The sequence below is a fragment of the Phyllopteryx taeniolatus genome, chromosome 7 (genome assembly GCF_024500385.1).
Source record: "Phyllopteryx taeniolatus isolate TA_2022b chromosome 7, UOR_Ptae_1.2, whole genome shotgun sequence".
NCBI classification, from domain to species: domain Eukaryota; kingdom Metazoa; phylum Chordata; class Actinopteri; order Syngnathiformes; family Syngnathidae; genus Phyllopteryx; species Phyllopteryx taeniolatus.
In genome coordinates, this window is record NC_084508.1 from 27758086 (window position 1) to 27772964 (window position 14879).

Genomic DNA, 14879 nt, shown 5'->3' on the forward strand with positions numbered 1-14879 from the left:
TTCTACTGGGTTACCTCATTTAGATACATGAGTCAAAATATTAGAAACGTAACTTTAAAGACCATTTTAGCTAAAGGTTTCGAGTTTCCACACGATACAGTAGTGGTAGAAGGGAAAGCTGATTATAAATGGGAAGATGTGTGTGGGGGTGAGAGCGTGTGTGTATATGTGTTAAACAAGGTAGGACCCAATATTACAGTGAGTCAATTATAAATATCCTCTCTTGCACAGATACCCTCCCAGGTAGACCCCAAACAGCTAAATCGTCCAGATGGACTGTCAAGGAACGCTCTAAGCACTTTGAGAGCTCAGTGTATGACAGTCCAACAACTCTTTTTTTTTCTGTTGCACAGGATGTTTAAGATTACAAAATGCTCTTGGATGAAATGAGGAAACGCACAATTACTAAAAATGATAACATGTAGCTATGGTATCGACTGTTGAGTAAATTTAATAATTTTTAACAGTAATTTCATCATATAAAAAACTCTACAGAAGGCCAATAAAAAAGGAACACAAAAGATCACTATTTTGCTACCTTTGCCTTCTGTAGCGGGGCCATGCGGCAGCAAAGCACACCAGAACAGTTTTTACAAACTTCCATAAAGAGCTTTTCATGTTCCCTTAGTGCTAAAGATAAACTGGCTCCATCCACAACCAATCCATGCTGTATGACATGGTCCTCTTTTATCCTAGGAACAAATGTTGGTAAAGTACAAAAAAGCAGTTTCAGTTCAAACTGTTAAACATGATCATCATCATCACTATTGGAAGAATGAGGAAACAATAAGAGATGCATTTTATTTAAAAAGCAGAAGACACCGTCACCTTCTAGCCAGTCTACGGAGCTGCTCGGCACACTCATTGTCAGAGCGTTGCTGTAGGAGCTCCAGGATGTTCATGGTTCTGTGGAAGTGACCACAGGACAGGCTGACGCTGACTGCTGTCTCATGTTTGTCGCCTGTCAGCACCCACACTTTAATTCCTGCCAGACGCAGAGCCTCAATGGTCTCCTGAACTTTGTCTTGGAGCCTGAAAGATAGGTATCGTAGAAAGGATGACTTTAAGCTTGATTCATTCCATGGATAACTAGTTTACACATCAGAAATAAAAAATAATGTGCATTTACCTAAATTAAACGTCTAAATACGAAGATGATTTGTAAATGGTTTGATATTCTGGACACATACTGACAGTACCTTATACCCGGGGAGGGAAAAAAAGCACTATGTAACAAATATCACCAACTCCAAAAGAGAACTCCAACCCTTCCTTGAAAGGACAAATGGCCACCCAAACCAGCCGTCAGTAACACTGTCACGCCTCATCCTTCCTCGTCAAGACTCAACCATCCAGACCCGCACTGAGTTCAACGACCAAAAGACAGAAGGTCTGGACTAACTTAATTAGCAGTAGCTTGATAAATCGGCTCTGCAAAGCCACTAACTGGTGGATCAAAGATAAGTCATTTCTTTGGAAGGTTCCGTTATCTACAACAAGGGACCTCTGTGGTGACCAAGCGGTCTCCTCAGTGTTACTGAACAGTGAAGCAACAGAACCCACAAGAGGGGAATCTCAAACCATGAGTCAAACTTTGCTATTTCCCAAATTAAGTACAAATTGGTGCATCACATATTGAGATTAATATTACAAGTGGTAAAGTCTCACGAATCTCACCCTTGGCCCATGAAAGTACTTAATAGCAGTTCACGTTAGGCAGTTCACAGTGTGTCATCCCTCGCTATCTGCCTCACCTTTCTTAAGTAGAATATACAGTAGATTTTCCTCCCTTTTCCAGTTGATTGCATTTTACTCTGTACTTGTACAGTGAGAAATTAAACTTGACAAAATATGTGCACTGTATTCTTTGTGTTTCTTGAATCAAAGATTTGAACCTCTAAAGTCGGAGAACTATCCAAATTACATTAGTGTAGCAACCCATAACTGACTTCACTTCTGACTAGTGGTCACGGGAGGTAGTGCTAGTGGTCCCTTTCGTGATCTTACAACAAATTAAGTCCATTTATTGATTCATGCTACAATCATGTATAACGTATGACAAAGATGTATCCACTGACATTGTCTTGGCCAATTTAGATTTACTGTCTTCATGTCAGACTAATGTATTGATATATTATCCAGGTTAATGGCATGTTGTTGCCCAGTATGTGTGGCATTGTATTTTGCTGTTACAGCCATCCATCCATTTTCTTTTCCGTTTATCCTCACTAGGGTCGCGGGCTGCTGGAGCCTATCCCTGCTATCTTCGGGCGGGAGGCGCGGTACACCCTGAACCGGTCACCAGCCAATCAGCTGGCACATAGAAACAAACAACCATTCGCACTCACATTTGCAATTGTGAGTCTTCAATCAACCTACCATGCATGTATTTGGGATGTGGAAGGAAACCAGAGTGCCCACCCAGGCACGGGGAGAACATGCAAACTCCACAGAGGCGGAGCCGGGATTTGAATCCCGGTCCTCAGAACTGTGAGGTAAATGTGCTAAACAGTCATCCACCGTTCCACCTTGCTGTTAACATGATATGAATAATTAATTGTGCAGTGTGTCATTGCAATCTGCCATACACAACTTTGGTTAAATGTGCTAACTAAGTGCCATTTTCTTCTCTGATATATACTGTATATAATCCAGGTGTGATGTGTGCTCAGGGAAATGTCATCAGAAACAGCCCATCAATGAAGTTCAGTTTGATTATTGGAGATTGTACATCTTTTAATTTATCAGCTCTTTTTGGTGAATACCTTGTTTAAAATGGCCACATTTTTTAACATTAAAGTGCTGTAGTGGACATTCTCCCCGCAACCTGAAGTGATACAGTGAATCCCCACGGCTTAATAAACTGCATTCTTCGAAGCCACCCTGCTGTGAGACAGTCACGAGAAGACATCTACTGGACCCTAAATTAATCAGCAGGTCCCCTCGAAATCTTGGTTTACAGTCATCAAAGAGTTGTTTCTTCGTTTGAACTGACAGGACGCCAAAAGGTGTGCGCTTCTTTCTGGGAGACCAAACGTGCACGAGAGGCGCCACCCACTAGCGTGTGAGAGGAACTGCAAAGCCGAACCATGAACCCACATTTGATGTTTAACCAAAGGAAAATTTGTGTTTTGATATTTTACGAACTCTGCCGAATTATTCCAAATGTATGTCAGTGTGTCAACTATAAAAACGCAGCTGTGAGATTTTGAGAACTGTTTGTCTTGATTTGACTCAAAGCAGCATGAAATCTGATTTGAACCATAAGCAGTTGATTTGCCAAGACTAAAGTTTAAACACTCACTCTATAGGCTTGACCTGTGAGGAAAGAGTACAAAGTTGGGGTTATTTTATGTTAATATATGATTTTTAAACCCATTTTATGGGTCAAAATGGTTGACTAGATTCAAGTTGATGGGTGTGGTCTTCCCCAGGTTTCTCCGGCCCTCTTGCACACGCCACCGCCCCCGGGGTATTTAACTCCTGATTCCCACCTTCTTCTCTCGCTTGGTGGTTTTTTGCTCTTGTGTTTTTTCTCTCTTGGTGTCCTGGCTGGCTAACCTCAGCCAGTCACAGGCTGGCATCGGCCACCCCTGCACCCTCTCCTTTCTTTGTTTGGGCACACGGCTCTGTAACCGCGGACCTTGGGAGATGGAGACTCGGCTTCCCAGCCTATCCGTGGGCGACCGCTTGGCGATCAGAGCAGCTGCTACTAAGGTACCAGGTACGCTTCCAGCCAAGCGTGATCGCTCTGAAATGACTAGCGAGCCTCTGAAAAGGCAGGAAGAGAGACGGTCATATTCTCCCAACGAGGCGTGACGAACAACAATTTTTCTTCTTCCGCCTCTTTTGTTTTTGTTTCATTTTTGTACATCTTTCTCTTTAACCAAACCTACCTCCTCCTTGCCTCTAGAGACGCGCCCAGAGAGAGACCAATCCCAGAGACCATCTGATCTACAGTCATGAGTAGACACCGCATGTGTTTGCCAGACTGTACAATATTAGTGCCTAATAATTTTGGGGAAATTACTAGCTTCACACAAAGTCTCAACTTTGTCCTCTCTCTCCGTCTCCCCATTCAGATTACGAGACTGATAAAAAGGTTTCTCATCACTTTCCTAAATTTTATACATATAAATAGTGACGTGGTGCCCATTCACGAGACAAATTAGTTTGATTTTAATGATTAAAGCGTAAATCGGACTAACCCGGAAATGAACGCAGGCATTTACATTCCTTCGTATCTTTTCCCAAATTAATTACATTTTCATTTCAACCCATATACGCAACATATTGGTGCCCCGAGTGAGGAGATTACAAGTTCGTTAAACCCAGAACACACAAAAATACACGATATTTTCAATAAAATCCAGACAACGCCCGCCATCTTGGTTAGGGCATGTTCCAACATGTTTAGGCACGTCCAGACGTAATCTATGTGTGAGCCGCATTCTGTTACCATAGACACAGCGTTGTGTGCGCTTGTAAATTTGAGAAAACTAAGATTAGCCTCTCAGTAAAACTAGAGTGAATTTGTGGCATTGTAAATGTTATTTGGAATATCCCTTATTTGGATATTCCATCCATGTGTCGTGTGGTAGAGGGGAAGTTACTGCTCGCAGCTAAATGCGAGAATTCTCCATTCTGGCAAAGTCGAGCTCCGGACTAGAGTGTTAACTCTTTTGTGACATCTGTGGCGGCCGCCTTTTTTTCTTTTCCTCTTTCTGCTTTGTGTATTGGAGCCACAATACACAAAGCAGAAAGATGTTAGATGTAACAATATGATCAATTTATAAGATTTTTTTAACCTGTCTTCCACCCCTGTTGCTCCAAGGAGTTGCAGATCTTTTTCAATGTAGTTGAAGGCCTCTTGCAGTCTCTCGTCCCTCTGCTGCAGCGCAGTGCGGGCACTGTTCAAATGCCTGTCCACTTCCACATACTCCTCTGGGCTGAAGTGGCGACAAGCTACTACTAGGGTCCGCAACCCTCTCTGCAGCGTAATGGGGAAAAAGAGGGAAAAAAAAGACAACAGGGAAGAACAAAGATGACGACAACAGCAACAGGAACAAATGGAAAATAAAAACGTAAACATGGGGGAAACAAAATACAGTCGTGAGAATGTCAATGCGGTGGACACCATGGAAGAGGACAAAGGAAGAATCAAAGAACAACAGATGCAGACAGAGACAAAATAAAATAAAACACGAGACTGTGACAATATCTAGGTCAATGATAAAAAAATGCTTGGTCCACCAATCAACCGTATTCATCTGGAGCAAAAGGGCATTTTAGATTCCAATACTTTATTTAGTTGAGAGATGAAAGGGTGTAAACATTTTATATCAACGTTATCCATCCATCCAAGTATATATAAGCGGAAAAGGGGTTGAACGACCAGATTTTTTGTAGTCGTTGCTAAAGTGATGATAGTTGAGTCGACGTCAACTGACTGATGTCATTATTTTTCCTTAACTTGCGCACCAATGTTTAAAAAAAATTAAAAAATAAATCACTGCGCTACAAACCTTCACTCTCAATCAATCACACACTGGCTGCCTTGCTGAAGACACATCCCATCCCCTACACCTTCATCCAATCACATCCAGATACAGTTCAGGTACCGGCAGAATTTATACACAACAATTCATGTAAAACAACAAGATTGCTACTTGCTACAGTATATAAGAACAGAATGAAATTTAAAATAAAATAAAAGAGGAGGCAATGGTTATCAACAATGTATTTTCTATGGGGAATGTTGTTACAATAGCTTTATAAAATCTGACTTTCTTTGACAGTGCCTGAATGTATCAGGGTGTGGTCCTAGCCGGCGCAGTGAGTAGACATACACACGCAACCTGTGATTTAAGACGGGAGGAGAATCTTTCTTTGACAAATTAAGCGTTCATCTTGACAATATAGTATTTATTAATCAACCACGGCTTGCCTCCATGTCATTGTGTAAGCAAACGTCACAGTACATTGTGACGGCATTCGGTGGTGAGAATTTACAGTTTAACAAATTGCGTTGGATTTAGCCTTTTCAGTGAGCCGTCCGTGGCAGTGGCAAGTCGAAGAGTCGATTATTCAACTAATTTGTTCAACCCCTTATCTATCTATCTATCTATCTACAGACCCTTTCCAAAAACTTTGAACATCATGGAAAAGTTTATTTTCATAATTCCATTCAAAAAGTTAAACATTCATAGATTATAGACTCAGCACCCACGTTTTAAACAATTTCAAGTATTTATTTGTTTATTTTTACATAATTTGGGCTTCCAGCTCATAAAACCCACAACATCAGGAATTAAAAAAATAGAATACTGTGAACAAATCACTATGATCAGTTTTTGTAGAAAAAAATAAAGACATTTGGGTCACATTAAATTCAATCAAAATATGGTACTTTCAAAACGATACGTTAATCTTCAACCCTTGCTTGGGAATCCCTTTGCTTTAATCACTGGCTCGATGCACCGTGGCATTGAGGCAATCAGCCTGTGGCATTGCCTGGGAGTTATGGAAGCTTTCCTTGATGCTTGCTGTCAGTTCTTCTTTGTTTGTGGGTCTGGTGCCCCTCATTTTCCTCTTGATAATATCCCATAGATTCTCAATGGGGTTTAGATCCGGCGAGTTCGCTGGCCATTCAAGCAGTGTGATGGCATGGGCATCAAACCAGGTTTTGGTGCTTCTGGCGGTATGGGCAGGGGCCAGGTCCTGCTGGAAGATGAAATCTGCATCTCCTCTAAAACATTCTGGTAGACTGTTACGGTGACCTTTGATTTAAGAAAGCAGAGTTTACCAACACCTGCACTGGACATTGCACCCCAAATCATGACTGACCATGGATATTTCACACTGGACCTCAAGCAGCTTGGGTTCTGTTCTTCACCTGTCTTCTTCCAGATCCTTGGACCTTGATTCCCGAATGAAAGGCATTCTTTACCTTCATCAGTAAAGAGGACCTCGGACCACTGGCCAAAAGTCCAGTACTTCTCCTTGGATCAGTTGAGACGCTTCCTACGTTGGCTCAGAAGCGACTTGACCTGAGGAACCCGACAGTTGTAGCCCATCTCCCAGATGCGTCTGAATGTGGTGTTTTTTTAAGCACCTCGGTCCCATTGGTGTCCCACTTCTTCTTAGCTAACCTCTTTCCTTGTATGATTTCCTGTACTGTGAGGTTCCACCTCCAAGTCTCCTCCTCTCCTGCCGGAAGATACACCAAATACTCTCCTGCCTGCCTCTCTGATCACCTTGGCTGTAGTGGTCCAGTCTTCTGGAAGCTCCTCCTGTCCACCGAGCCTGTCTCACCTATTCCCGAAAAGCCGCACAACACTCTTCCTTTCTCAGCTTCCACCACATGGTTCTCTGCTCTGCCTTTGTCTTGTTAATCTTCCTCCCCACCACCAGTAATGATACACACCACCATCCTATGCTGTCCAGTCACACTCTCCCCTACCACTACTTTACTGTCGGTAACCTCCTGCAGATTACATCGTCTGCACAAGATGTAATCCACCTGCATGCTTCTGCCACCGCTCTTGTAGGTCAGCCTATGGCCCTGCCTCTTCTGGAAAAAAGTGTTCACTACAGCCATTTTCATGCTTTTTGCAAAATCTACCAAGAGCTGTCCCCCCAAATTCCTTTCATGGATGCCGAATTTACCAATCACTTCTTCATCACCCTTGTTTCCTTCACCAACATGTTCATTACATTCTGAACCTATCACGACTCTCTCTCTGTCTGCGACGCTCAGAGCTACTTCGTCTAGCTCCTTCCAGAATTGTTCTTCCACCTCTAGGACACATCCTGCCTGTGGGGCATAGCCACTAATCACATTATACATAACACCTTCAATTTCAACTTTCAACGTCATCAGTCGATCTGATACTCTTTTCACCTCCAAGACATTCTTAGCAAACTCTTCCTTTAAAATAACCCCTACTCCATTTTCTTCCCATTTACACCATGGTAAAATAATTTAAACCCTGCCCCTAAACTTCTAGCCTTACTGCCTTTCCACCTGGTCTCCTGTACACACAATATATACCTTTCTCCTAATCATCATATCAACCAATTCCCGAGATTTTTCTGTCATAGTCCCAACATTTAAAGTCCCCACATCCCAGTTCTAGGCTCTGTGCTTGCCTCTTTGCTTTCTGCCGCTTTCCCACCATACAGTTGTGAAATCATTCATATCTAGAAAATCTTCCCATTCCTTCCTAACAAATATATCAAACTCTCGATCTTTCAGTTGAGAAATAATGCGTCAGGTTGGAGAAGGTATCATGTTTGATTCAAGTTTGAGGCAGAGAGCAAATGCGTTATTTGTGAAAAAGTGGTCAATTCTAGATAAGGAGCGGTGAACTGAAGAAAAAGTGTAAACCCTTTTTGTATGATTTTTATTCTCCAGATGTCGGAGAGTCCGAAATCGTGCATATATCCATCTAATATTCAGGAAGACAGTGACTGTTTTGAATTTTTTGAATTTGAGCGGTCTATGATTGTAATTTGTTAAGTATAGTTGAATAAACAATTATGTATCGGCCTTCTGGGTCAATTATTGTGCTATTTAGTGTAAAAAGTAGTCTATTATGAGTTAGTATTGAGACTCCTCGTCTGCTGTTATAGCTAGCTGAAAAGGACTGACTGAAATTTAAACCGGACAGGTAATTTTCTTCAGATTTTGACAAATGGGTTTCTTGTATGAAGAAGAGATCCATTTTTAATTTTGTGATATAATACATAATCTAATTCTTATACTTGACATTAAGAATAAGTGTACAATTGTTATAAGTGAACGTGGGAAAATCCGCTTGAGTGTATCATCTATACGTATTTGGGAAAGTTAGATAACTCTCAGAAATATGTCTAATGGGAACTTTCTTACCGTGTACCTGGTAATATGAAGTTGTGTTAGGAGGAATTATGTATTGAGGTGTTGAATGTGTTGTATATGAGTTCAGCATAGAAAAAAACATGGAAATGGAAAGACGGGGGAATCAGCATTTGGTAAGTGGGGAAGGTAAAAAAAAGTATAAAAAAAGAAATAAGTAAAAAGAAAACAAGGGAAATGACCCATGTCAGTGAGTGGAGGGTGCAATAGGACATGCACAATTCCCTTTTTTTCCCCTAAACAAATTACTTCATGTTTTTTCTACACTATGTACCAAATATTAGAGCAAACTTGAAAGGAATACTCATCTATTAGAAGAGCAAAGGGGTGAGTTTGTCATCACGGGAACAGTTGACAGTCTATGTATAGTTTGTCCACAACTAGTGAGGCACATTTTCCTTGTTGCCCGTAATTCTTCATTAGAGGGTACAAGAGTTTGCGTCGCTCATTGATTTTGTGTGGAAACTTGTCATTCATCCCAAACCGTGTACCCTTCAGCTCCCGTCCTTTTGACTTTACAAAAACTTTCTGCTGGAAGTGTTCAAATTTTGTGATGATTGGACGGGGATGACTCCCTGCTCGCAGTCCTCCTACTCGGGGGAAGGTGATGTTAGCAAGTGTGTCCTTCGGGATTTTCAGCGCTGTCGACGAAGTTTTTTACTTGAGCGTCTGGATTATCAAGTGTAGACTCGGAAATGCCGGAAAAGATGAGCTCATCCCGCATGCTGCTTGACTAAGTCCAGCATTGCTTTGACTTTTTTGTTTTCTTTCTTGAGAAATTCTACCTCCGTTGTCGTCGCTTTCATGGCTGACTGAAGTTCGGCATTGTCTTCTTTTAGCTCTCTGACTTGTTGGTGCGTGAACTGCAAGGCGGTTTTGAGCTCCTTAATCTCCTGGTGTAATAGATCGAGAAGTGATAGCTTCTTGTCAATGGAGGAGAGGACTTGAAAATGGGCGTCGGGAGAGCAAAGTTGTAAATAAGTGCTAGTAGACGAGTTAGCCTTTCGTCTTTTCAGCGGATGGCTGCTGTCATCATGGTGGACTCCACTAGCTAGCATGACGAAGCGATCGAAAGATCCGTTGATGAAATCTTCGACTGGCTCTACGATGGTATCTTGGTGTCAGCAAACAAACTTTTTAAAATGGAGAGGTACTTTCTTGGGTACTGATTAATGCGAAGGGCTTGGATACACACGTCAGAAATAACAAAACTGGTCAATTTACCTTTAATAATATGCTATTATTATTATGTTAATATTAATAATTAATGATTATCATTGATGTGAAGACATTGATCATGTTAATATTGCACAATAATTAGGAAACTGATTAATAATGTGCAATTCTTTCTATAAATCTCTGCCAGTGTTTACATTTTCAAATGATCACTTCTACAACATTCCTAGAAAATCACAATGTCCCTTCACTGATGGGCTACTTATAGAACAGGCCCAGGGGCTACTCACGAGGTCCTTGGGGGCTACCTGGTGCCCACAAGCACAACATTGGTGACCCCTGCTGTACATACATACCTTAAGCAATAGACGTTCATTTGGACACATTGTATATTATTTCATACGTTACAATCTGTAAATACAGAATATATGCCTCCCCACCCCTCATCCTCATTATCGTCGTCCTCATCATTGCTAACGGTAGCGTGGGCTGGCACAACCAAGGTCCTCCCCTTTTGCCATAAATTAGAAATAACATGAAAATTCCCTCATGGGATTTTGAATGATTTATCTATAATTACTTATATACTGTGGGTGGGGGGGTGGGGGGGGGGGGGGGGGGGGGGGGGGGGAGTATTTGGACAGCCACCGATTGTGCAAGTTGTCCCACTTAAAAAGATGAGAGAGGTCTGTAATTTACATCATAGGTACACTTCAACTGAGAGACAGAATATGAAAAAGAAAAAAAATATATCCAGAAAATCACATTGTATAATTTTTAAACAATTTATTTGGATATTCTTGTGGAAAATAAATATGTGGACACCTACCAAGCAGCAAGAATTCTCACTCTCACAGACATTACTTCATCTTTAAGAAGCTCTTCTACCCTCCACACGTTACCTGTATTAATGGATCCATATCTGTATAAAAGACACCTGTCCACACCCTCAGTCAGATTCCACCCCTCCACCATGGTCTAGACCAGAGAGCTGTCTAAGGACAACAGGGACAAAACTGCTGACTTGCACAAGGCTGGGATGAGCTACTCTATAAGCAAGCAGCTTGGTGAGAAGAGATCAACTTTTGGCGTAATTATTAAAAGATGGAGGCAACACAAGATGACTGACAATCTCCCTCGACCTGGGGCTCCATGCAAGATCTCACCTCGTGGGGTATCAATGATCTTCAGAATGGTGAAGGATCACCACAAAACAAAAAGGTGGGACATTGTCAATGACCCGGAGAGAGCTGAGACCACAATCACAAAGGTTACCATTAGTAACACACTACGTCATCATAGATTCAAATCCTGTAGCACCTGAACAGTCCCCCTGCTTAAGCCAGAACATGTCCAGGCTCGTCAGAAGTTTGCCTGTGACTGTCTGGATGATCCAGAGGAGGTTTGGGAGAATGTCATGTGGTCAGAAAAGACCAAAATAGAACCTTCTGGTGGAATTAGAAGGATGAGTGGCATCCCAAGAACAGCATGGGGGTGGAAACATCATGCTTTTGGACCGCTTATCTGCAGAGGGGACAGGACGATCTGTTTTAAGGAGAGGATGAATGGGGCCATTGTGACATTTTGGGCAAAAACCTCCTTCCCTCAGTGAGAGCATTGAAGATGGAATGTGGCTGGGTCTTCCAGCATGATAATGACTCCAAACACACAGCCCAGGCAACTAAGGAGTGGCCCGAAGCATTTCAAAGATCTAGAGTGGGCTAGCCAGTCTCCAGACCTCAACCCAATTGAAAATCTGTCGAGGGAGTTGAAGGTCCCTGTTGGCCAGAGACAGTCCCAAAACATGACAGAATGACATAATATCTGCATGGAAAAGTGGGCCAAAATACCTACTCGAGTGTGTGGAAACCTGGTCAAGAACTACAGCAAACGTTTGACCTCGATAATTACAAACAAAGGTTTTATGACTTTTTTGTTTTAGCTTTTTGACTGACTGAATATTTATTTTCCATAAGTATATAAAATTTGTTTGAAAATCATACAATGTGATTTCCTGGACTCTTCACCCCCCCCACCACCCCACATTCTGTTAAAGTGTACCTATGATGAAAATTAGAGACCCCTCTCATCTTTTTAAGTGGGACAACTTGCACAATTGGTGGCTGTCCAAATACTATTTTCCTCACAGTAAATATGTAAATGATGATGATGAGGAGGACGATGATGTAGGTGTGAAAAAAACGGCCCAAGTGCTAAACCGAAGACCTATCCATTAAGCAACAATTTACTGTTTATGTGCCAAATTTCCACCTACAGTGAAGACAGATTAATGATTTTCGAGCAAGGTGGGAGCTAAAGATGGTATTTACAATATTATAAGGTAATACTAACAGCTTTATCACAGTATTATCAGTAAACAGTTTCGTCCCTAATTTATTTCCTTAATTTTGTTTTTGCTTAGTATGGAGTAGGATTAAGTACCTTAGACAGATCTGAGCGCAAATGTAAAAAGAAACATGACATACGCATGTTAAACAGTTTTTAAAACAAGTTAATCAATCTTTACTCACCAAGGCAAACTCATCTACGTGAATTCTTGTCTTTTCTATCTCACCACTAGTGGCGAAAGGAAGAATGGATGACTCTGCTCCCTTGGTAAACAGAACTTTGCCACCTCGAGATTGAATAAAAGCATAAAAGCAGCTACATTTTAAAATATCGAAAAAAAAATCTAAAATTCATCAGCTGTTAAGGATTGCTTCAACAAAATCTATTTATTTTCAACAATACATAAAGTACCTGAAGGGGTCTCTAGTATGACACTCATCCTTCTGCGGTTTGCATCAAATTCTAACACATGGAGCAATTTATATCTGAAAGGATAAGAAGAGATGACAAAGGTCAGATAAGGCAAAAGTAAAAACAAAAAAACAAAAAATAGGGGCACACCCCTTAAACTTAGATGTGCATATCCCTTGAAATGTGATGGGGGGATTCCAATGAAGTTGGGATGTTGTGTAAAACGTAAATAAAAACATAAAATGATTTGTAAATCGTTTTCAACCTATATTAAATTGAATACACTACAAAGAAAAGATAATGCTGAAACAAATATTCTGTCATTTTGAATTTGATGCTTCCAACACATTCCAAAAAAGCTGGGACAGGGGCAACAAAAGACTAAGAAAGTTGCGGAATGCTCAAAAAACTATTTGGAACATTCCATAGGTGAACAGGTAAGTTGGAAACAGGTGAGTGTCATGATTAAGTATAAAGGGAGTATCCCAGAAAGGCTCAGTTGTTCACAAGCAAGGATGGGGCGAGGTTCACTACTTTGTGAACAACTGCGTGAGCAAATAGTCCAACAGTTTAACAACGTTTCTCAACGTACAATTGTAAGGAATTTATGGATTTCATCATCTGCGTTCTACAACAGGGATGGGCAAACTATGGCCCGCGGGGCACATCCAGCCCATTAATCATTTCAATCCGGCCCGCCAAAGAATGGTATAGAATCACCCAAATCCTATCAAAATCATGACTACATTCCTTTGACCTTGTCCTGTAATGCCCAGTGGTTGCACCAGATTGTCCTCGATCCCTCAGGTGGAGTGGCATTAAAAACAAGCAAGTGTAAAGGGTATTGCCATGTGGGATCAGGAACACTTTAAAAAAAAAAAACATTGTCAGTTAACACAGTTTGTTGCTATAAATGCAAGTTAAAACTCTACCATAAAAAGCGAAAGCCATATATCAACAACACCTAGAAAGACCGCAGGCTTCCTACCGCAGACTTCTCTGGGTCGTCCAGATTTCAAATTGTTTTTGGAAAACATGTCCTCCAGGCCAAGAGAGGAAAAGGACCATCCAGATTGTTATTGCAGCACAATGTTTAAATGCAAGCATCTGTGATGGTATGGGTGTGTGTTAGTGCCTATGGCATGGGTAACTTGCACATCTACGAAGGTACCATTAATGCTAAAAGGTACATACAGGTTTTAGAGCAACATATGCTGCCATCCAAGCAATGTGTTTTTCAGGGACGTTCCTGCTTATTTCAGCAAGACAATGCCAAGCCACATTCTGCACATCTTACAACAGTGTGGCTTCATAGTAAAAGAGTGTGAGTTCAAGACTGGCCTGCCAGGAGTCCAGAACTGTCTCCCATTGAAAATGTGTGGCGCAATATATGACAACAGAGACCCCGGACTTTTGAGTAACTTAAGTTGTACAACAAGCAAGAATGGAAAATAATTCCACCTACAAAGCTTTAAAAAAATGACTGTCCTCAGTTCCCAAACGCTTATTGAGTGTTGTTAAAGGGAAAGGTGATGTAACACAGTGGTAAACATGGTCCTGTCCCAGCTTTTTTGGAATGTGATGAATGATTCAAATTCAAAATGATCGAATATTTGTAAAAAAAACACCCCAAAAAAAACAACAAGGTTATAAGTTTGAACCAAGGTTATTATAGTAAGCAAAAACGAACAAAACAAACTAAAATTGATTAAACCTTTTAGTTAACGAAATAAAATGAACATTTTAGGTTTACAAAACTAAAACCAACTATAATTATAGCAAAAATGTCCTAGTTTTCGTCTTTGTCAATTAATTTCATAAGTGAGCTTTCGGGTTTTATTTTAAATTTGTTTATTTCGTTACGTAAGTATGGAAAAAGAAGGTCGAACAGTCTGTTGAGAATTGTCATTCTTTGACAATGTGTCACCGAAAAACTACGTCATCCGGCAGCAGTTAATAAAAAGGTGCTTCCCAGTCGCCTAAAAGCGACGGCTCCGACTCCCTTGGGGCATGCCGCTGGCCGGTTGACAGATTTGATATGGCT

The 14879-nt window shown here is 41.1% G+C and overlaps 1 protein-coding gene across 1 annotated transcript in view; it reads right to left on the bottom strand.

Annotated features, from left to right (window-relative positions):
* atp11b (ATPase phospholipid transporting 11B) overlaps window positions 1-14879 on the bottom strand; it is a 103922-nt gene that overhangs the window by 39933 nt on the left and 49110 nt on the right. Inside the window, exons 17-21 of the mRNA XM_061780254.1 lie at window positions 12836-12909; window positions 12607-12710; window positions 4809-4990; window positions 829-1032; window positions 539-692 (exon numbers count right to left, since the gene is read on the bottom strand). Coding sequence (XP_061636238.1) covers window positions 539-692; window positions 829-1032; window positions 4809-4990; window positions 12607-12710; window positions 12836-12909 — 718 coding nt within the window. The remainder of the gene's footprint in view (window positions 1-538; window positions 693-828; window positions 1033-4808; window positions 4991-12606; window positions 12711-12835; window positions 12910-14879) is intronic.